General features: G+C 36.9%; 2 protein-coding genes across 5 annotated transcripts in view; one reads left to right on the top strand and one right to left on the bottom strand.

The window, feature by feature from the left end:
- Positions 1-25079, top strand: part of LOC137239934 (lipase member H-A) — a 230065-nt gene that overhangs the window by 111323 nt on the left and 93663 nt on the right. The window lies entirely within an intron of this gene.
- LOC137239072 (uncharacterized) lies at positions 18609-24704 on the bottom strand. Its single transcript, XM_067763987.1, has 7 exons — positions 24466-24704; positions 22250-23183; positions 21994-22202; positions 19904-20465; positions 19594-19806; positions 19380-19536; positions 18609-19317 (listed from the first exon to the last, which is right to left on the bottom strand). The coding sequence occupies exons 1-7, from the start codon at positions 24495-24497 to the stop codon at positions 19193-19195; spliced, it is 2232 nt and encodes a 743-aa protein (XP_067620088.1). The 5' UTR covers positions 24498-24704; the 3' UTR covers positions 18609-19192.

Genomic DNA, 25079 nt, shown 5'->3' with positions numbered 1-25079 from the left:
CAAAGAGTGGCTCCAGTGCCATTGATGTTTGAAGCGTTCACGACAGCTGTAGGGAGAACAACCATTTGACTCACCATGTTGCTTTGTGTTGAAAATGTTGACAAAAAAGGCTGATTTGCTGATGTTTCATTTCTATTGAAGGCGTCAACATGAAGACATGAATGATGCAGTCGTCCGCAATGGTGACATTTTTGCCTAGAGGTACAATTGCCGACCCTGTGCTCTGCAGAGAGAAAATTGTAACACAAGTTGTGGTCTTTGACAAATTCTCTTTTTTTTTGTTATTTCTAAAGCTTTGAATTAAGGACATTTGTAAACAAAATGTTCACCTTGACATATGGAGCACCTTAAAACTTGACTTGATTCTGTTGCGATAAAGCATCGAGTACGGCTGGAAGTGGAGGTTCCATTTTTATAAGATTGCATGCACTCAAGAGCTGACCATCGTTTGTTTAAAAAGTCTATCAATTCTTCGATTTTGGGGTGATCCTTAGATCCTCCAACGCTCTCGGCCCACTGTCTTTTGGTGTCATCATCCAATTTGTTCAATAACATATATATGATCCAAGGATCTGGGCTTTCTGCGTCTGCTCCTAAAGATTTCAGCCCTCTCAAGATACAGTCTGTATTGTCTGCCAGTGTACGGATTGCCACAGCGGATGGTTCTACTACACATTTGAGGTCAAAAAATGATTTTATGTATGAAATAACAATTGGTTTTTGTTTGTCATATCTATCGCATACTTTGCTCCAAGCTCTGTCGTAGGCTTCATTTGAACAAACCATTCCCGAAATAACGCTTGCAGCCTCACTTTTCAGGTACATTTGCAGGTATTGAAAAATTCGTGACTTAGATATTGTTGCTGCGTTGTGCACGGTGTTTAAAAATAAGTCTTTGAAGGTAGGCCACTTGCAATATTCCCCATGTAAGGCAGGAATGTCCAATTTTGGCAATCACGTGTCGTAGGTACGAGATTGGTCGATCAAGCTGCGCTGAGTTTCCGTAAATCTGTTGAGTGTTGTATTTAGGTCTTCTACCCCTGTGCTTGAAATGAGAGCTGGTGGAGCAGAACGAGTAGCTAGCAGCACAAGAAAACGTTCCTTCAAGTCCAAATATACATCTTCTTGAGAAGAATACTCTGAGACTTGGTCAACATTTGACGCAATTTTTGTATCAACATCTACAAATTCTTGCCATAAGGTGTCAAGCCGATCACACCGTATTTTTAGAGCCTCATATGTTGTAGCTTCATTGGCTGCTAAGATATAACTTTTATATTTTGTAAAGGAGCCCTTTATTTGACCCCGCGTACGAATTAAATTTGCTACCTCCATGGTTTTGGGATTCTCGTTTTTTGATAACTGCACACCGTTTTATGTTTTGTACAAACAAATATAATAACAACAGTTGGATTGTACCTTTTATTTGTTTTGTATGTATGTTTTAATTTTTACCGCTTTTGCTGTTGAGTCACAACTTATCGTTTGCTGTAGATGGTGGATTTATTGCATTTATAGTATGTACATATGTATGTGCATAACTGAAGATTTTTCCAATGTGTAGAAATAATCCGGTTCGTAAGGACCATTAAAATGCTGAGATGTTTGCTGAGTGGACTGTAAATTTCCAAAGCAGGTAACCGAACCAACCGAAAAGTAACGAGCACAAGCTGATAGTTTGATTGCTGATATGACACTGATTTATTAAAGCCGTGGTTACTCACGAACGTACGTACCAAAGACGTGTCAGCAGACACGACCTATCTTATGAGTGTGCAATGTAAACGAAAACTCACCGACGTGCAACGCCCGTACGTACGCAGCCCGGAAGGTAGAAATCAAAACAATTTTGATTTTTTCCGTAAGAACGTGTCAGCTGATCGCTCTCTCACTAGACAGAGTTGCCTAGTAAACTTTTGTGCGCTAATTTTTGACCGTTTGCACTTTTATGCAAAAACACCTAATTAAAGTTTGAAAAATTGTGAAAATAATTCGAAATAATTATGTAAAAGTGCAGATTATAAACATGTAATCTATTTATACTTATTTAATATTTATTCCGGCCTTTTACAATATCAAAAATTAAATTGGAAAAGTTGATGTTTCCATAAGCATGCATGCAAAATGGTCAATGGCAACAGTGCTTATCTGTAAACAATACACACACAAATATGTTATGTACACGTACACAGACGCACACATTGATTCCTACGGGCTTGAGAGCTCGGTCAAACGTGCTTCGTACGACAATCGTCCTTACGTACGGCACACGTCGGTGGGTAACTGCCGCATAAAACAGAACAAGACAGAAGAAAGACAACAAGCAATTAATACAAATACAGTGATGCCAATTGAAATATTACAAATGAGGGAATTAGATAACTTTGCATGACTCGTAGGATAATTTTGAAGCCGGAACAGTTACAATGTTTAGAAAGCTACAATTACGCGTTAAAATTCATTTCAGCGTTTTATACTTCGAGCTAGCTAGAGTAGCAGTACTTAAGCTTTTTCCTTCATAATAAATAATTTTGCTTTTATTTTATTTGACAGATCATGGGAATATGCTTTTGTGAACGGCTGAATTTATCGAATTATCGAACAATGGCGCTAGTCTTGATCGAATGAGTGTCATAATACCCATTTAAAATTCTTTCGATCAGCTCTTTCGACCGCAGTCGAAGATCGAATTTGTATCATAATTGGGGCCATAATCTGAATATTGTCAATGTTTGATATATCGTACACCTAAATATTCATTTTGCATGGGGCACTTCCCCACACTTGTGTTTTAAAATAACGTTATCAAAATGAATTCATAGAAGAATATGGAATTCGCATTAGGGTAAGGCTTTTTCAACTGAGCGCCGTTTTCACCAAAGTCAATATTTTGCGATGTTATTTGGTCAGCGCTGAGTTTTGTGGTCCAGAAGAACACTGTGTGAATTTTGTTGCAAAATTCTGCATGTTTTTTTAGCAATTAAATATTTTTGGACTGTTTTGGGAAATGAATTGTTTATCCGAAAGTAAGCGTCCAAATGGGGCAATTTTTTAGGTATAGATTCAAAAGTACTGGGCAAAATAATTTTTTTGCAAAAATTGTTTTTGTTGTCGGTTTGCAATAAATTTTCTATAAACAATTGAATATTTAAACAATTTCTCCGCCATGCAGAGGGAAATTTTAAAGAACACCTTATGTAAAAACCATTTCTGGGATAATCTAGTTTGAAAACATTGCTTTGTTTTGCGAAACTTTTAGTACTAAAAATTTTGTTTTCAATAAGAAAAAAATAAAAATTGAGTTATTAATAATTATTTTGTTTGCATTGATATTGTGACGAATATTAGCAACACTAAGGGGAACTATCATCTCTAAGCCGATACTGAGCAGTGACTTGTATGCACATAACCAAATTAATCATTATGTCTACACATATGTCCATACAAGCAGCGGTGAGCAACGCACAAACACATGCATATATCTGAGATACTCGCAAAAGTATGCATTCATTTGTGCAAGTATCACTCACATATACACGCGCATGGGGTATGAGAGTAGCTATAAATTCGTGCATCTGTAGTTATAGCTGAGAAATTTATGGCTGATAACTAGTAAATTCTTGAAAAGAAGCGCCTAGAATTATGTGGGCGAGGAAACCGGACAGTATAAAAAGCGCAATCTCAGCAATCAGAAAAATTAGTTTGATTTAAGCAAGCTATTGATTGTGAAGTATCAGTGTTATTGTGAAGTACTTTAATAAAGACCATTTTGCATTATCGAATATTAGAGTTATTTATTCAACAGTTTAGTGATTCGAACATTAGCAGAAGGTTGCAAATAAGCGGAATTGCAGTAAATTCGTTACAATTGGTGTCAGAAGAGGAATTGTTGAATAAATTTTGGAGATTTCGAATACAACTTGGACATGGCAAAGTTAAGTGAATTAAGGAAACAGCAACTGAAAAAGGAGTTGGAGAACCGTGGATTGAATACAACCGGCAATAAGATCGAACTCTAAGTACGACTACGAGAGGTATTGGAGTTGGAAGGGATTAATTTGGACGAGTATGTCTTTTATCCTGATGTGGAAGAATCAGCAACAAAAATTGATGAGAAAAATCGCAAACAGTTACCAGCACAGACTTGAACATGATATTGGCTGCAATATCTGCACAAACATCGACAGCAACATCAATGTCTTCGCAAATGTCATCTCAAATGGAAGAACAGAAGACATATATGGCATCACAATTAGAAATACAGGAGGCACGCATTTAAGAAACGTCACAAATGTCATCTCAACTGGCAGAACAGAAGAGACGTATACCATCCCAATTGGAATCGCAGGAGACACGCATCACATCGAAGATTGAAGCACAATTGGATGAACAGAAAACACACATGGCGTCACAAATTGTAGAACAATTAAAAGAGCAAGAGGCACGCATAACATTAAAACTCGAAGCATAGGAAGAGCGTATCTCAACGATGCTGGAGGCACAGGAAACAAAAGTCTCATCGCAGCTGGAGGTTTTTAGTGAACGACAAGATAAAATGGAGGCCGAGATGGTTGCTTTGAAAGATCGTATACAGGAGTTGCAACTAAATCGGCCAGCAGTTTCAGCGAGTAATCCAAAGATAAAAACACCATCCTTTGACGGTTCTGTTCCTTTCCAGGTCTTTAAGCTACAGTTTGAGAAAACCGCAGCAGTGAACAACTGGAATGCTGTAGATAAAGTTGCAGCTCTAGTCGTAGCATTGAAGGGGCCAGCAGCCGAAATCCTACATACGATTCCCGAAGGAGAGCGGAACAACTATGAAGCATTGATGGCCGCTGTCGAGAGACGTTATGAAAGCGAGCACAGAAAACAGATATACCAAATTCAGTTGCAAAATCGTTACCAAAAAGCTAATGAGACCTTGCAAGAATTTGCTTCGTATGTTGAAAGGTTGGCTCATTTGCAAATGCGGACGCACCCGTGGAGTGCACCGAAAGGGTAAAAATCCAAAGGTTTATAAATGGCATACGGGATGTGGAAACGAAGCGAGCGACATACGCAAACCCAAAAACTCCATTTACAGAAACGGTATCACACGCTCTGATTCAGGAAACAGCGTCGCTTCTGTGAAAGCCAGTTTTCAAAGCACGCCGCGTATAAGTAGAAAGGCCAGAGTGGGTAGACGCAATTTTAGAAGCTTTAAAAGGAACCCAACAGAAGAATAATGGTACAATCAAATGTTTCAAGTGCGGTAACCCAGGTCACATTGCTCGTCATTGCAGCACCGGTCCTGGTAGTTCCAACTTAGGTGGCCGTAAACGCAAAGCTGGAGGAGATTAGCAAGAGCGAGTAAGATGTAAAGATCGAAAACTTGCCCCAGCTATTGAATGTGCTGTGATATCTGTGTCGCAGTTTTACCGTCAGAGGGAATGTCGCTGGGAAAGAACGTGTACTGACTGTAGATACGGGCGCATCTCAATCCTTAATTCGATCTAATTTGGTCAACAGGAGAGCAAAGCCATTACCTGGAGCAAGGTTTCGTACGGTCACTGGCGAGTATAACCAAGTCGTGGAAGAAGTGATCTGTGAAGTCTTAATTGGGAAGGTCATGGTTCTACACAAATTCGTTGTGGCGGAGCCCGTTCATGAAGTCATATTGGGAGTGGACTTCTGAGTTGACCATGACATCAGGATCGATATGCGGAGAAAGATTATGCGCTATAAAAACAAGGATGTGCCACTTAACTTCAGTTTGGAAAAAGGGTTCAGCAATAATCGAGTACTGGTGGAGAAGAGTCGACAAAGACCACGAAAGTCAAAGGTAAAGGTTGATGGAACGAATGGGCCAAACAAGTCAAAAGCGAAGGTACCTGCGAGAAAAACACGGGCATTGACAAACCCTAATGAACGCACTGAAACGACTGAAAGAATTTTTCAGAAAGAATGCAAGTGTGGTTTCAAGCCAGCGCGCACTACTGTTGTGAAACGTCAAGACGATGCAGTCAATCCGTCAAGATCAATCTCTGCGAAGTAGTTCTTCATTGGCCAAAGAACAAAGTGTAAGGGAACGGCCCAGGGTAATGAGTAGTAAGATGAAACACAGGTACGGCAAGAACTTTAATTCGGAAGGAGATTTGGTGCTGCTATACAACCCTCACCTGCGGAAAGTTGTTGTATCCAAATTTCGGCGCAGTTGGGAAGGCCCGTACAAAGTTGTGAAGAAGATCAGTGATACTATCTACCGTATACAAACCATTGGGAATCCATGAAATAGAAGGGTGGTTCATTTGGAGATGCTGGCAGCGTTCAGATCGAGAGATTTGTTTGATCGGGACGATCAGACATAGCTGGAGGGCAGTGTGACGAATAATAGCAACACTAAGGGAAACTATCATCTCTGAGCCAATACTGAGCAGTGACTTGTATGCACATAACCAAATTAATCATTATGTCTACACATATGTCCATACAAGCAGCGGTGAGCAACGCACAAACACTTGCATATATCTGAGATACTCCCAAAAGTATGCATTCATTTGTGCAAGTATCACTCACATATACACGCGCATGGGGTATGAGAGAAACTATAAAATCGTGCATCTTTAGTTATAGCTGAGAAATTTATAGCTGATAACTAACTAGTAAATTCTGGAAATAGAAGCGCCTAGAAATATGTCGGCGATGTAACCGGATAGTATAAAAGCGGCAACAGTTGAGGCACGACAAGTCAGTTTGATTTAAGCACGACGGAAAATATATTCGTCTCCTAATGGAAATACCGGTCATACCCTGTGCAAAGGTTATAATTATTTTTTATGTCACGTAAATAAATTCCACTGAAGACGGTTCGGAAGATATTGTGGAAAATCCTATGGACGACAGTGAAAAAAAATCTGAAAAATAAGCCGAACTACTGATGACACTTGATCCTACTTTTTCTGGATCTGCTCTCGATGGTTTGGAGACCTATAGGATTTTCAACGATATTTTGCGAACCGTCTTCAACAGTGGAATTTATTTACGTGACATACAAAATCATTATAACCTTTGCACAGGGTATGACCAGTATTTCCATTAGGAGACGAATGTAATTTTCCGTTGTATAAATATTTTCTACACGTTCGACTCACGTATTGTCCGGCTAGTTCGCTAAATTTAACATTTTCATCACTTATTCGCACTAAATTTGTATATACTGTATTATGGTTATTTTTTTGACAAGGGTTCACCAGTGATTTGGATTCGGCATTTTGTTTACCAATAATGCAAACAAAATAATTATTAATAACTCTATTTTTATTTTTTTTCTTATTGAAAACAAAATTTTTAGTACTAAAGGTTTCGCAAAACAAAGCAATGTTTTCAAACTATGTCAGATCCCAAGCATTTTTTTCGTAGATTATCCCAGAAATGGTTTTTACATAAGCTGGTCTTTAAAATTTCCGTCTGCAAGGCGGGGAAATTGTTTAAATATTCAATTATTTATAGAAAATTTATTGCAAACCAACAACAAAAACAATTTTTGCAAAAAAAAATAATTTTGCCCTGTACTTTAATGTCTTTTGAATCTATACCTAAAAAATTACCCCACTTGGACGCTTACTTTCGGCTAAACAATTAACTTCCCAAAACCATCCAAAAATATTTAATCGCCAATTTAAAAAAAAAAGCCATGCAGAATTTTGCAACAAAATTCACACAGTGTGCTTCTCGACCACAAGACTCGGCGCTGACCAAATATCATCGCAAAATATTGACTTTGGTGAAAACGGTGCTCAGTTGAAAAAGCCTTACCCATTAAACATGCGAAACCTATTAATTATTAGCCTGTTTCATAAAAAAATTTGTTATAAATAAATGAGTTTAAAAAGTTTAATTCTATCTAAAAACTATTTCGCTGAAATGAGCAACCCATACAAATATATAGGTGTTTCTTATTTTTCAAACGTCCCGGGAAATTTTAAAAAATTCCGGGAATTTGGCTCAAATTTGAGGGTTTTCCCGGGAACCCGAAATAAAAATCTAGCAACCCTAATACTGTGGCGAATGTTGGCATCACTGTGCTGTTAGTAAATAATCACAGCAACAAAAACAGCAACCAGCCACACTTATGCAAGCAGTCACGCTTATGTACAAGGCAACGCAGAATATTCCTCACACATCAAGGCCACGATACAATGACATTTTTCATATAGATGCGTTTAACACAAGCTTATGCATTCCAATAACATCGCCACAATCAACCAAGATGTTGCGTTTGTAAATATGAAGGAACTTCAGACTTGGCAATTGAAGTTTATTACGCCTTGCCCATTCACATACAAAATTTCGCGAACCAGTGTTATTCACATACTCCCTATACAACAAAAATACTTGCTAACATATCGAGCCCTTCCCGCAATTTAAGTGTAACCAACAAAAATACAGATATTAGTTTTTTGCTGAAAACCGATAGTTTTGCATGATCAAAGGGTATATATTTGTTAAGGGGCGTCACTCGATACTTTTGTTGTTGCCAAAGTAACCCTGTCATGTTTTGTTTAGTTTTTTTTAACTGCATCCTATATATTTATGCGGTGAAGTGACTTTGCATAATTACAATTTTTGGAAAGAGAATTAATTACATAATTTAATACAATCAATAAAATAAACACAAATACCCCACGAAAATGTATAGAAGGCGTTTTTATAAATACATCTGACAAAAAAACCAACGACTACCTTGAGAAAACATCGAGTAATTTGCTTTGGCAACAACAAAAGTATCGAGTGACGCCTCGTAAAGCTGGAGACATTGGTGATTTATCGGTAACCGTATCGGTAACCTTTTAACAGCTGATTCGACCAACCTTATGAGAATCAATGCAATCGATTATTGGTGCCGCTAAAGTCGTAACCGTATCGTAGCCAACCAATTGGGTTTTGGTTTACCGTCGTAACGATAAACAGCTGATTACGTTAGGGATACGGATACAGCGATACGACATACGGCACCAATGACTCCAGCTTAACAAATATATACTCTTTGGCAGGATTTGAATCATCTCACAAATTTTTTAAAATAGAGAATAGTACCGCTATCAAGCTAAATCAAAAAGAAATTTTAGTGTAAGTGAATTTTGAGGTTTGTTTACTTTTTTTGTGGCCGCAAATTTCTACTTACCTCAAAAGTGCTTCTCTGTGCTATCTTACGAGTAATGTTTATTTTCACTTTTATCGTGTATATTTATATTGTTCGCAAAAGTACTTGTTGCAATTATACTGCATGATTTAAGCAACCATTTTGCAAAAAGAAAAAAATGTGGCTGAAAACAAAAATATATATTTTAGTTTGATACAAATCATTTCTGCTTAAGTTCGTGAAATCCAATAAAATTGTTTTGTTATTTTAATATGGAGCTTTTACAAAATAAGGTGATTAATTATTTTATATTATCTTTAAAATAAAATAACAAAACAGTGTTTTTATACCAATGAACGATCAAGAATAAGTCACTGGTGCCATATAGCGATACTGAGTCTGAAAAGACATATTCTGGGGAATTAGAAAACGAGATATGCATTGGAACAAGAGGGTACAAGAAGAAACGAAAACTTCCTAAAAGACTTCGGGGTAAAAAACGAAAGCTGTATGAAGTTAAACCAAATCCCTGCGTAGGTAAAAAGTGTGGAAATAAGTGTTGTGAAAAGCTTAGTGAGCAAGATCGGTTGGTGCTAAATGAACACTTTTGGGGCTTAGGCAACAAGATACAACAAAGAGATTGGCTTCTATCGTGCTTCACCCGGAAATGCGTTCAAAGGAGAACATCAGATAGCCTTAAAAAACAGTGGAGCTATGCATATTTCATTACCTATAACGAAAAGCGTTTTAAAGTTTGCCAGCAGTTTTTACTGAAAACACTTAATATTTCCCAAAACACGTTAATATGTGTTAGAAAAAAACATAACTCTTCAAATACCTCTTGCCTGACCAAAAAAAGACCTCCTCCTCATAATAAGTCTGACGAAATAAATGTGGCTCTTTTGAGATCATTCATTGAACACCTACCAGCAGTTCCTTTCCACTATTGTAGGAACAAAAGTACTAAGTTATATCTTCCACAGTACGTTCGAAACGTGTCAACTTTGTATAGGTGTTACACGCAGCACTTGATAAATACAAATTAGGAGCAAGTTAAGTTATCCCTAGGAGTTTTTCGTACCATTTTCGAAAATGAATACCATATAGGCTTGTTTTTGCCAAAAAAGGACAAATGCATTATTTGTGAAAAGTATAAGAATTCGGACAGAGAAGCACAAAACCGTTTACAACAAACTGAGGAACATAAAATGCACATACGGGACAGAGATAAATCAAAAGAAATTTTCTTAGATGACCAAAGAAAAAGCAAAGAGAATGGGACGTATATCTGCGCCAGCTTCGACCTTCAAAAAGTATTGAATACACCACACGGAAAAAGCGTAAACCTTTTCTATTCAAGAAAATATGCTTTTTATAATGAAAGCGTTTACAAAAACGGCACAAGAAACGGTTATTGCTTTTTATGGGGTGAATCGGATGGAAAACGTGGATGTAACGAAATTTCCAGTGCAATTTTTTAATACTTAAATATCGTGGATGAAAGGGGGACTCATTCTGATATAAGTCTATATTGTGATAGTTGGGTGGGGCAGAACAGGAACAGAGCTATGCAAGCAATGATAATATATTTCTTAGAGAAGGCTGCTAACATAAAACATATTAAATTAACTTACCTGTTGCCTGGGCATACCATGATGCCCGTGGACTCCATACATATTACTATTGAGTCATTTATTCGCGATAGAAATGTTTGGGCTCCAAGTGAATGGTATACAATTATTTCGAACGCAAGAACTATACCAGAAAATTATACATGCATTTCAATCGGATTTTAACGATTGGGAAACCTTTTCTCAAGCTTTGCTTCCAGCTTCAGTTAAAATATCATTTACGTCTTTGCGTTACGCTATCTTCGAAAAAAAGTCTCCATTGGTTTAACTACACTATGGTTCTCATACTTAGTAAGGGTCCTGTTACCTTGTACGATCACTTCTTACACATTTCATCTTCAAAATATAACGACCTAAACGCTCTTTGCGAAAAGAATATCATACCACAACAATTTCACTATGAATATATTAGCTTATCCCATACTGGAAAGATAATAGATACATTGCCTGAGACAGACGAAGATGACTGAACTATTTTGTTTACAACAATACTGTTTAATATATTGTGTTAAAATTTGGAATTGTATAAGTTTCCGTTAATTTCAAATGTATGTATGCACTAAAAAATTACAATAAATACGCCTTTAATGTGCCCCTATGTAATCTGAAAAATATAAATGAATAACTTAAAATTTAAGGTAACCAACAAAATAGTGTTTGGAAAGTGAGTCAACATGACAGCAAAAAAACATAAGTACAGATAACAAGACTTTCAGTACAGTGTGGTCAAAAACCGAAGTCTTAATTGTAGGCTCAAGAAATATTTTATACACATACCAAATTTCATGATAGTAGTTATTTTTTGTCATAAGATAATTACAAAAAACCTTCTACTGTAAAATTTACTTTTTGTTGCATAATTATCAGGAAATCCCTAAAATTCATTACAATACAAAGTCATAAATAAAATAACCTTATTGCTTACTACCCATAATTTTTTTATTTTTAAATGGGAATATTTGGACGTTTTTGCAAGAGAGTGTGGGGTTCAAACCCCGGTCAAAATATCTCTCTAATTATTTGTTAAACCTTATAACTCTAGGGATATTGGTCTAGATAAATGATATTCGGGTCGTGGTCCAGATAATTCTTATGAGTAGTTTGTACTTGAATAAAGGTAATAGTTGTAGCCAATTACATAAAGGAATCGAGATAGATATAGACAAAGCTATATAAGAATTATCAGCATCGAATAGCCGTTGATATCATTTTGCTAATTGATGAATGTATTGTGCCTGGTATTATATCTATATCTGAACAAAATAAAGTATAGTTTAATCTTAACATTTTGATAAGAATTAATAGCCTTTATATTAAAAATAATATATTGTTTAATTTTTGAGCTGAAGGCCAATGTAAATAAAAACACAACTTTTTGAATTATAGTTGTATAATTTATTCTTGTCGATATTTCGGCTTTATTCTAAAGCCATCTTTGGGACTAGAGGTATACCAGGATTATCGGAGAGGATCAAGAGCTCCAATCTATACGACAAAGATAGCTATAATCTAGGGTTCACGTACAAAAATATACTAAGGCAAGTTTTTAATAATATAAAGGATAAGATCCCCAAGTTCGAGAAATCTGATGTAGTTTATCGAATCCCATGCAACGGCGACGGGTCTCGCGTATGCGAGAAGGTATATGTGGGGACAACAAAACTCAAGCTCATGACAAGGATTTCCGCTCACAGGTCAAACATAAAATTAAGGAACAGTTTTTCAGGAAATAAGAGGGCCCTATCTGCCCACTGCAAAGATACAAGACATCACCCTGATTTTGAGAACGTAAATATATTGGAGAAGGAAAAACATTACCAAAAACGCTACACCTTAGAAATGCTACATATATTGAACACTCCTAGTGAAAAACGAATTAATTTTAAAATGGACACTGCCCACTGTGCGAGTGCTTATCGCAAATTGATTTTGAAACAACAACAACATACACCGCGCTCACTTAAATAAGAATATTCAGGATCCAGCACACTTCAAGACAACTACTAATCAAAAGGGGGTTGATATACATACTAAGTTATGTCTTATTGTTACATGTATTTTATTATTGTAAAATTTTTGTTTATACTTACCATGGCGCAATGATACAAGGTGGCAGCATGGAACAGCTGATTATAAACTTTTTTTATTTTATTTGATACATCAACTTCCGGTGCAGTACGATTTTGACATTTGTCCATCGAATTTACAAAAAAAAAGTACATGGAATTTTTATTTATGTTTGTAGGTATGTCACTATGCTGCCACCTTGCATCATTCCGCTATGATACTGTTCTTGAAAATTTGTTTACATTTGCGGTATTTTGTACATTTGTTTATTTTTCATGCTTTCGCTTTTTGTACCTTCAGCACAGATTTTTGTCCATTGCTAATTTAGTCGGTCGAACATGAGTAACTCGCTTATTATGTGTATATACGTGAACATTGTGATGAATACGTTCTAATGGTTTGTTTTTTTATACCCCTAGTCCCGAATAATAAAGCCGAAATATCGACAAGAATAAATTATACAACTATAATACAAAAAGTTGTGTTTTTATTTAAATTGGCCTTCAGCTCAAAAATTAAACAATATATTGTTTAATCATAACAAAATGTATACACTGAAAGAAATAAAACTGGTAAAATCAAAAGATCAGGTTTGTTGTTCGTGAATTAAGAGACATTCAACCGAGCTCTTTGTCAAGAAAACAAATCTGTATAGTTCTTTCGTTTTAAGTCACTCGCTTGCCTACCTTATCTTACTTACTTAATTGGCGCTTAACCGTCTAAACGGTTATGGCCGTCCAACAAGGCGCGCCAGTCGCTCCTTCGCTCCGCCAACCGGCGCCAATTGGTCACACCAAGGGAGTTTAAATCGTTTTCCATCTGGTCCTTCCAATGGAGTGGGGGCCGCCCTCTACCTCTGCTTCCACAGGCGGGTTCCGATAGAAACACTTTCTTGGCCGGAGCATCATCTTTCATTCGCATAACATGGCCTAGCCAGCGCAGCCGCTGCGTTTTAATTCGCTGGACTATGTTGATGTCTGCGTATAGCTCGTACAGCTCATCATTAAATCTTCTTCGGTACTCGCCATCGCCAACGCGTAGAGGTCCATAAATCTTTCGAAGAACTTTTCTCTCGAACACTCCCAAAGCCGCTTCATCTGCTGTTGTCATGGTCCATGCTTCTGCCCCATATAGCAGGACGGGTACGATAAGTGACTTGTAGAGTATGATTTTCGTTCGCCGAGAGAGGACTTTACTTTTCAATTGCCTACCTAGTCCAAAGTAGCATTTATTGGCAAGATTGATTCTTCGCTGGATTTCAGTGCTGATGTTGTTGCTAGTGTTGATGCTGGTTCCCAAATAAACGAAGTCGTTTACTATTTCGAAATTATGGCTGCCAACAGTAGCGTGGTTTCCAAGGCGCATACGCGCTGACTCTTTGCTCGATGACAGCAGGTACTTCGTTTTGTCCTCATTCACCATCAAACCCATCTTTACTGCTTCTTTTTCTAGTTTGGACTAATCAGAACTAACAGCGCGGGTGTCTAGGCCGACGATATCAATGTCATCAGCATATGCCAGTAATTGCACGCTTTTATAATATATTGTTCCAGTGCGGTTAAGTTCTGCAGCTAGTATAATTTTCTCCAGCATCAAATTAAAGAAATCGCACGATAGGGGGTCACCCTGTCTGAAACCTCGTTTAGTTTCGAACGGCTCGGAGAGGTCCTTCCCAATTCTGACTGAGCTGATGGTGTTGCTCAGCGTCATTTTGCACAGCCGTATAAGTTTTGCGGGGAAACCAAATTCAGACATAGCGGCATATAGGCAGCTGCTTTTCGTACTGTCGAAGGCGGCTTTAAAGTCGACGAAGAGGTGATGTGTGTCGATTCTCTTTTCACGGGTTTTTTTTCCAAGATTTGGCGCATTGTGAAAATCTGGTCGATGGTAGCTTTACCAGGTCTGAAACCGCACTGATAAGGTCCAATCAGCCGGTTCACGGTGGGCTTCAATCTTTCGCACAATACACTTGAAAGGACCTTATATGCGATATTAAGAAGGCTGATTCCACGATAGTTGGTGCATTTTGCAGTATCCCCCTTCTTGTGGACTGGGCAAAGAACACTTAGATTCCAACCGTCGGGCATGCTTTCGTCCGCCCATATTTTGCTAAGAAGCTGCTGCATGCGCCTTACCAGCTCCTCGCCGCCGAACTTGAATAGCTCCGCAGGAAATCCATCAGCGCCCACGGCCTTGTTGTTTTTCAATCTGGTTATTGCTATTCTAACTTCGTCATAATCGGGCGGGGGGGTATATTCCATCATCATCGATTGCGGGATCGGGTTCTTCATCTCTGCGCGGTGAATTGCTGCATCCATTTAGGAGAGCAGAGTAGTATTCCCTCCATAATCTAAGCACTCTCTGGACATCAGTTACAAGGTCACCGTTTTCATTCCTACAGGAGTTTGCCCCGGCCTTAAAACCTTCCGTCTGTCGCCGTATTTTTTGGTAGAATTTTCGGGCGTTATTCGTGGTGGCTAGCAGCTCAAGCTCCTCGCACTCACGCCTTTCTGGTTCTGCCTTTTTCTTCCTGAAAAGGCGTCTCGCTTCCCTTTTCAACTCACGATAGCGTTCACACACTCCTCTTGTCGCGCTCGCTTTTAACGTAGCCCTGTATGTAGCGTCTTTTCTTTCGGTTGCAACGCGGCATTCTTCATCGTACCAGTTGTTTTTTCGTGGCCGCCGGTAACCAATTTTTTCCTCGGCGGCAGTACGAAGTGCTTTGGAGATATGCTCCCACTGCTCTTGTATTCCTTCAGGATGAGTTGTGCTCTCAGAGAGCAGGTGTGAGAGTCGAGTTGCGAAATCATTGGCAGTCTGTTGTGATTGAAGCTTTTCGACGTCTAGCTTTCCTTGTGTTTTTTGTTCCTTGGTTTTAGCCGCGTTGAGGCGGGTGCGTATTTTGGCTGCAACGAGATAATGGTCCGAGTCGATGTTAGGTCTTCGGATCGTGCGCACATCTAAAACACTGGAGGCATGCCGTCCGTCTATCACAACGTGATCGATCTGATTGCAAGTATTTCGATCAGGAGACAGCCATGTAGCTTGATGTATCTTTTTATACATGAACCTCGTGCTGGATATCACCATCTTTCGACCACCGGCAAAGTCAGGTGCATGCCCTCAATTCATTGTCCTTCAAACGTTTGCCATGGTCGTCATTAATAGAGAGTGTATTTATCCGAGGCTTGTTGTTATATTTCATTGGAGTATGGTTTTACGTGGCGGGTCCCAAGCCCAGCGCACAACCCGCTCAGCGGGGGTGAAAATATTACTTGGCACGTTTATATAGCGAGCCGCTTGCTCCAAGACAGACGCCCGCTTGAAGCCGCACCTAGAGGTGTACAGACGCTGCCGATAAGATCTCCCCCGGCTAGCCCTTAAACTGATTATGTCAGAGTGGCCTAGCCAGGTTGTCGCCTTCTCACATTAGCTCACCGCTAAACGGATGTTTAGCGGCTACCCAGAGGATACTTGGCCGCAAGCGACCGGCAGTAGTGAGCTGCTTTAACCGCATGCAAAAGAATCGCTCTGGCCAGTTTAAGGTGAATGCCGGTCAGAAGCTTTCCCCACTTTCGTGCACTTCTACACACGGCCCCACCCTCGCTACCTTATCTACACAACAACAACTCAGCGTCTGAGCGCAACGGTTTGTAAACCAATAACGAGAGCGCATCTCAGTCACTACCATGGCTCAATTATATGGTTGCCTCATCTCATCAGCTGATTTTATTTATTTCATTGCATGGTAGATGGGATTGTCAGAAGGAGATGGCAAACTCAAAATGAAACCAACACATTGGCAACATTTTCTTACACATATAAAAACTGCTAAATTTTATGTTTCCATTCCATACCATTCGCACCAACACCAATACACAGATTTTTACAATTTGAACAGACATATTTTGTTATTGTACAGATGAGCCAACCACCCAGCAAAAATGTGCCCGTAAATTGACTAGGAAAATGACTAACAGCTGTGTCGATGGAACACGTAAATCGCTAAGTAGCATTTGTACAGGGCAGCAGTAACATTTGTGACCAGTCCATTCCGTCGTACCTATTTATGTGATTGTCCATACTGCTCACACATATACGGTTTTAGGTTATCGAAAAGTAAACAAACTATAGTGCTGTACTGTTCTTACATTCACGTTCTGGCAATCATTTTTTGAGTTATATACCTGTAACTTTACGAGTATTTTTACGTTAATATGACCGTCTTTTGACTAGTGTTATGACCGTTTTTTTACTTGGATTATACTGCTATATAAATAAAATATTTCTTTAATTCAAATCTATTAACATTTCTTTTATTAAACATTTTTACAATATATTACATTATTTATAATAGTTATAAATTATTAACTATAAGTCTTAAGGAATAGTTTTTCAGTCTTGTTGGTGACCCATAAATACAAATTTTATTGTATGCGATTGTATGCGATTGTATGCATACAAAGTTAAGGGAAACTTAAATGAATTAATTAATGATATAGAAAACAAAAGAAAAGAACTAACAGAACTATTTGTTGCAGTAAACCATCAAATCGTGAGTAGGCAATTCACAATTTGGGTAAGTTGACTTGTAATTCGCCAATTTTAATGCTATAACTTTTTTATTTTAGTTCAGAAAGCTGCAATTGAGGTTCGAAAGTTACAATTGAAGTTCAAAAATTTCAATTCAAGTTCAGAAAATTAAACTCAAGCTCAGAATTTCAATTTGTAGTTCAGAAAATTAAAATTGAAGTTCAGAATTTCTGTTTGTAGTTCAGAAAATTATAATTGAACTTAAATTGTTATTTTCTGAACTTCAGTTGTAATTTGATGAACTGCAGTTGAAATTCCTGAGCTTCAATTATAATTTACTGAACTTCTATTGAAAATTGTGAACTTCAATTGTAATTATTTGAACTTCAATTGAAATTTCCGAGCTTTCAGAACTTCAATTGCAACTTTCAAATTTTTTTTACATAAAATGAACAATTTAACATTTTTTTGACAGTTAAATTGGTGAATTGCCTACCAGTGGTTTGAAACCACTTACATTCGTATTGGCGCTTCTCTATATCATTAATATAACAATATCTTTTTAATAATTCAATTAATACACAAATATAAATTTTTTCCCTTTACATTTTAGAACTGTGTACAAAAATATGTAATTTTACATATCACAACCTAAACCAAAAAGTATTTCAACTCATAATCAGAGAAGATTTGTGTTGAATGTTGATTTTTACCACGAAAATAACAAAATTGGTAACAAAACCAGGCTAAACGATAACGTTAACTACCAAAAAAAAGTTATTTCACGATGCTTTCATGGATCGATTTACACTTAAATACCGATCTGAAGTTTTCATATTTTTTAGTTTAAAATGCAATATATGCATTCTGTGGCATAATTTTAGATTGAATGTACTTCATGCAATTTTCTTTCTTCGTGATTTTGCAATAATAAACGTAGGTACTCATAGTAATTTTTTGTTTTGAATTATGTGATTACAATATTTATAAGGACTATTTAGTTGATGGTATTGGTACTGTCAGTTAAATTCATCAGCAATTATTTATATTCAAAATATTTTTTTGTTATACATCTATTTTATAAATTTTGGTTAAAGATTATTGACAAATTCGTTGCAATTAGATTGCTTTAAAAATCTTTGCAAACTTTGTGCGATTGTTGAATATTCAGGCAGGTTCTGAAATTCGAGTATTATTTTAATTAGAGCATAAAAAGCTTAGTAACGTAGGAAAAAACTTAGAATTATTTCAGTTAAGTTCATCACAAATATTTATATTCAAAATACTTTTTTCTTATACATTGCATTTAAATTGCTTTAAAAATCTTCGCAAACTTTGTGCGATTGTTGAATTTTATTTTAATTAGAGCATAAAAAGCTTAGTAACGTAGGAAAAAACTTAGAATTATTTCAGTTAAGTTCATCACAAATATTTATATTCAAAATACTTTTTTCTTATACATCTAGTTTATAAATTTTTGGTTAAAAATTACTGACAAATTCGTTGCAATTAAATTGCTTTAAAATTCTTTGCAAACTTTGTGCGATTGTTGAATATTATTTTAATTAGAGCATAAAAAGCTTAGTAACGTAGGAAAAAACTTTGAATTATTTCAGGTAAGTTCATCACAAATATTTATAGTCAAAATACTTTTTTGTTATACATTGCATTTAAATTGCTTTAAAAATCTTTGCAAACTTTAAGAGATTGTTGAATATTATTTTAATAAGAGCATAAAAAGCTTATAATAGGAACGTAGGAAAAAAAGAATTATTAGGTTCTTCTATAATTTTTAATCAAGATTATTTCAGTGTGTCTTGTTCGTTTGTTGTAGGTAGGTTTATGCTGTTGCAGAGCTGGATTTATTGATCAGATACCGCCTTTGTTTATGCCGGTTGTGGCTCAGCGTTAAACACCGTCTCATGCTGTCTTCGAAGTTGATCCTCTCTTGCAGTTTGAAAACGTCTAAATTAATAGGAATGGACAATGTTAGTAATAACATTTTAAAGCAATTTAAATTACACTACCAAAAAGTACGCCGTTCACGAGTTTCAGTTTAGATACAGATCGTTTGCCCTGTACTCCGTCCCAGTTAAAATTGAAAAGAACGTTGTCAGAGAAAAGTTTTCTCATTACTCCAATAATGTCTGATAATGCACCTTTCAGCATAAAGATATATGATTTCTAAATGAAAACCACCAATTTAAGTTATGAAACACAATTAAAAATATTCAAAAATACCATTGATTCTTGATAATCATCTGAGTCCAACTTTTTCTCAATGTCATAAACTGAATCCAGCGATGTTAGTGGCATAACGATAGAGAGTTCGGTGTGAGTATCATTTTCCGTTTCTCCGCTGATACGGCATACTATTTTGTGCGTTTTCTTAATCAGAACTTTTGAGTCACGCATGACCTTATAGATAGCCATGACTTCTGCCAATTCTGGAAGCTGAAATGATAGCATAAATAATAATTAAAGAGAATCAAGGTATTGCGGCTACAATGCTAGGGTTTCACAAATAACAGTTCAATATTTCACTACGCACCTTTTCTTCAATCTTAGTCAATCTAAATTCCAGGTCGATATGCTTCTGTAATATTGTTTGTAGTATTGCCATTATATTTTCGTTTGTTGTAGGGAATGTTCCTTCGTTGGTTAAGGAAGTAGCCGCATTATTCAAAACGGTACTCGTTGTATTTAAGGAAGAGTGAAAGGACGCGCTGTGTTGTGCTACATCGATGAAATCGGCGTTTGCTGAATCGGAATTGGAGGGAAGTAAATCAATCAATTTGTTGTGTGTTCGGTTGGTACTAGAGCTGGACGAATTATTGAAATTGTTGTTTATAGCTTTTGAGCTAGATGGAAACGGTTCGCTGTGTAGTGCTACATCGACCAAATGCGCATTTGTTGCATTGAAGCCCTTTGACAAGTTAAACCTTCGGAATTTTGGCGTATATGGTTCGCTGGTTGTGGCGCTAGACGGATGACGGAGATTGGCGTTCTTTGCATATAATTTAGATGGAAACGGTTCGCTGTGTTGTGCTACATCCACGACATGGGGGTTTGTTGCAATATAATTCGAAGCAAATTCATCGACCAAATTTGCCCTTCACCAGCTTTACCTTTTTAATTCTTAGTTGGTTGGCTGTAGAGCCAGACGAACTATGCAAATTGGCGTTATTTGCATACAATTGAGATGGAAACGGTTCGCTGTGTTGTGCTACATCCACGAAATAGGGGTCCGTTGCATTGGGAGCGGAGGGAAATACATCTACCATACCCTTGAATGTTTGGTTGGTAGTAGAGCTGGAAATATTTAAAAAGGCGTTGCTTTTCCTATTCGAAGTAGAGGTATACATATCTATGTCTTCTTCAAATATGTCCTGGCTCGCCATTCTTTCTGATCATATGTTCTCCATGAAAAAAAAGAAATACAATTACGAGTAGCATTTATAGTAATTTGTTTGAAAATATATGAGGAGGTCCTCACTGTAGGGTTATTATTTTTATTTAACTTTGTGTTTAAGTTACTTTGAACTTTGTAATTTTTGAATTATTACATCAAGAAGATATTATGTATGTGACTATTCATATTAATAAAAAATAATAAAGCATACTACACTCGCCAAAACGTAACATTTCATTCATATGTGAATTCGAGTAAATTGATAAAGTAATTTTACCATTGATGCCTTAGGAAAGCTTCTTACGAATATAATATATATATATATTTTCCAAAATAAACATTTTGGAAATGTTACGTTTTGGTGTGGACCTCCGCATGTCATCAAATTGGAGCAAGCGATAATATAAGAATATTAGTTAGAAAATTTGTGAAAAAGGTTATGAAGTAAGGGTATGAGAAGATATTTATTTTCAAAAGGAATACAAAAATACTTATGTTCAATATCTTCCCAGGAAATTTCAAGTCTCATTTCATCCAACCTACTTCCAACCAATATACCAAGGGCTGAAAGTGACTCAAGTGGTGCTTCGTAATAATTATCGACTTTAAGAAATGCGTTCGCTACTACCACGTCCTTTCCCGATTCGTTTATTGTTTCTATTATTTTTATTGGACCTGTCCCCTTACTAAAGAAATATGAATCCTTCTCTTTTTTTGGATCAATAATAAGAGAACCATATTTTGATGTTTTTTTATTTCTAGGCATTTTCTCTCCTGAAGGCGAAAATAAAGTTGCTGCAAAATTTGATTGGGCTTTTTTATCAACTTTTTCAGGAATTGCATAAAATTTTCAAATTTGTATGCAGAGAATTGATCCAAAGTCCCATTATCTCTGGCAAACGCAGGCAAATGCAATAAACATGTGGATGTTAAAGCTAATTAAATCGTCACCGTAAATTTCACCAAAGAGGTTGACAAACTCGTCTAACATTTCTTGTACAACATTGGTTTCGGTTTCGCAAAATGTTCCACAAGAAAGGATTCGTATGCTGGCATGTAAAGGAAGGAAATGATAATACAAATTATCATCAACGCAACCTTTTAAAACAAATATCCCAGAATAAAGTAAAAACTGTCTGTACTCTGTTGATTTCCAGTTTTTATTTTCTTCTAAATTTCTGCAAACTCTTCCGAATTCTGAAGGGACGTAGGAAGATATATAGTCAAACCTTGTATTCATTTCAGCAATGTTTCCCTTGTTAACCAATTGCTGAAGCAGTTTTTTTGTCACGCCTAGATCAACAAGATGCATTGGATCTAGGGGGAATTGGGATACCATACGAAAGTTTGCTGCCTCAAGCACACTTTGTTGTTGTAAGTTATGGTGTTCCTTGTCAAGTCTGTTCTTAAAGGATAAGTCGGTTCGCAACTCACATATCTGTTTTGAGAATGACAATCTTGTATGATAACGTATAGGTATCCCACCTGGCAACACTTAGGACAACTGTGTTTTCCGCTATGTCCTTGTACTCCAGAAATAAAAGCTCGTGCGGGTGAATCGCATATAAATAGATGAACATCAAACCGTTTCAAATCGGGGAATGAGCCTACTTTCAAGCCATTTATCCTTAATAGACTAACTTCCTCCGCGAAGTCTTTCAAAAAACCGTTTGCGTTTGTTGGTTTTTGTTTTCCTGAAAAACACGCAATCAAAAAAGGACGCTCAATTGCATTACCGACAATTGATCCTAGAATCGGCCATAGCACTCTCTTCGAACTTTCAAATGGTTTGAGACCATCAATTCCCACATCTATTAATACTTGTGTAGCGTTTTTTAGAAACAACCTTGACTCGAAGTAGGACTGAATGCCATAGTATGCAAACTCACCACCGAGAATATTCTGTACTTCCACACTATTTTTGGGTGTTTCAAGAATTGTCTGTGCCGACAGCGGCAGATTTTTCACCCCAATAATTAATAAGGTCCGAACGAGATCATTTAATGCTTCTTGGGTAATATTATGTCGCATGGCCCATGACTTTATATAATACAATTTTTCTGCAGTCGAAAGTTCAGAAGGGAAGCTGTCGAACGTATTCTCAGCATCTGTTGCACATTCAGAAGATTCCTGACGGCAGAAAGAGCTTTCGGAGGTGGTGTCCCACACATCTGTCGCAACTGCATTAAAATCAGCATCTGCCCGAGCAAATTTTGAAATATTGGCGTATTCGGCTACACTGCGCTTAAATTCTTGATTTTCCTGACTGCAAAGGTTATAAAACGTTCTTCTCTTCATATTTCTTACCTGATATAGGACACGTTCAGAAACACAAAAATAGCGCGGACCCAAACACGCGAGCGTAAAAATTCTGCTTCCACTGCTGATATACTTAACCTTTTCCAAAGTATATGCTTGCCTAAATATTGAATAAAAAAATGTAAATGTTAGCCAAATCACTGTGTAGGGGCGACCCTGCTTAGAAAAACTTTTGAAATTGAAAAAACTTGTTTCTAAATTTTTTGATTTTTTTAGACTCAACTTTATGGACTTGAATAAATTATAAACCATGTCCCTCAAACAATCGTGCCTCCCTTCAACCTTGAATTATCTAACTCTACACTGGATACAACAATATCCGAGCCAAGAAACTAATTGATGAGATTGTGAATTGAAAATATATGTTGAGATTCCATGAAATCTGAATATCTAAAGGGATTACTATATACTTTTAAACTATAAGTTTGCGCACTTTAAAATATATATATATATTTGTGATCGGGAGAACTCCCTCTTTAATTTGATATCAAGTTCAACCCAGAAATCGGGGGGTGCTAAACTAAATCGCTGCCATCTTGGGGTATGATATTTAAATATTTTTGATCAAAAAAAAAGTAAAGAATTACCCTATGATTTAATCAAATTATATATTTGAAACAATGGAAACAACTGAAAATTTTACATGAATACCACTCTTATGATTTGCCCAAGTGAATCTGTAGATGGTGTTCTGGGGACATAAGAAGATAGCCCGTGGCGGTTCTGAGAGCAGTATTTTGGCAGGCCTGTAGCTTCTTCCAGTGAGTAGTTTTTAGGCTTGGCGACCATAGAGGGGACGCGTAGCATGCAATCGGCTGGCCAATTGCTTTGTATGTGGTAATGAGCGTTTCTTTTTCTTTTCCCAAAGTACTGCCAGCAAGGGATTAGAGGATTTGTTTACTGCTCTGGATTTGTCACACCCAAGATTTTGGGGTGTGGGACAGTCGGCAGCCACGACCAGCGCTAGTACTTCAACCACTTACTCATCCATACCGTCTGCACCAAAGAACAATAAGATTAACTCCAATATTGAATTTTACGCACTACTTTGGTTGTTGCTTTTTTCATTTATTATTGAAGTTACTTTCCATTCCATAGCTCTACTTTACCTGCGTTGTTGCCGATGATACAACAGTCAATCTGTCAATGCCAACCCAATTTACAACTTTCAAGTTTTATTTCTATTATTTTCACTTTTTTCTTTTCTTTGTGTTAGCAAATTCACTTCAAATTTTCAACTCATTCTAATTCTTCTAACACCTTTTCATAAGCAGTTAATGCTGCAAATGCTAGTTTGTTGTCTATATTTTCATTTGATCACATAAATATTGTTTTTTGATTATAGATTTTTTTGCAAGAAAGAAATTCCTTAGCAAACTTACCTGCAAAGCATTAGAAGTCTCAGCAGAAGCATAAATTAATTTTGTCTCCACTTTCTGCGTAGCCGACAATTTCTTAAATTCTTCATCTGAAAGACGAGCTACTTGTTTGAAATTATATGCTGCCTGCAAATTATCTGTACAATTTACTTGTTTGAAATTATATGCTGCTTGCAAATTATCTGTACAATTTATGCATACAATTTTTGGAAGATTATCAATTGATGTTGCGTGCAACTATGGTAAACGGAATGGCTGTTTCGCAGAAAATTTTTGTGACGTATTTGAGGGTACATAGCATGTAAGAAAAGGCAAGCATATATGTATCGGGCATTTCAATTAGGCCATCTCATTCTGCCATACTAACAATTGTGGAACAATGTGGGATATTTTGTTGTTGGTCGCCATCTTTGGTCACTAGATTTTTGCTGGGCATATAGTCATTGTGAATCAAACTAAGTGTGATATCTTATCTGTCAAGTGCCTGACAGGATGTTCAATATGGCTACTTTTTAGCGTTTTGACAGGGTGTTCAATATGGCGGCGCATAGGGCCGGCTATCTTCAGCGGGTGATAGAAAGAGATACAAAATGAGACAGCGATAGTCAATTACAAAT

This window comes from Eurosta solidaginis, chromosome 2 (assembly GCF_040869045.1).
Source record: "Eurosta solidaginis isolate ZX-2024a chromosome 2, ASM4086904v1, whole genome shotgun sequence".
Classification (NCBI taxonomy): Eukaryota; Metazoa; Arthropoda; class Insecta; order Diptera; family Tephritidae; genus Eurosta; species Eurosta solidaginis.
The sequence above is the reverse complement of the archived record's forward strand: the minus strand, read 5'-3'. Positions and strand labels throughout refer to the sequence as shown.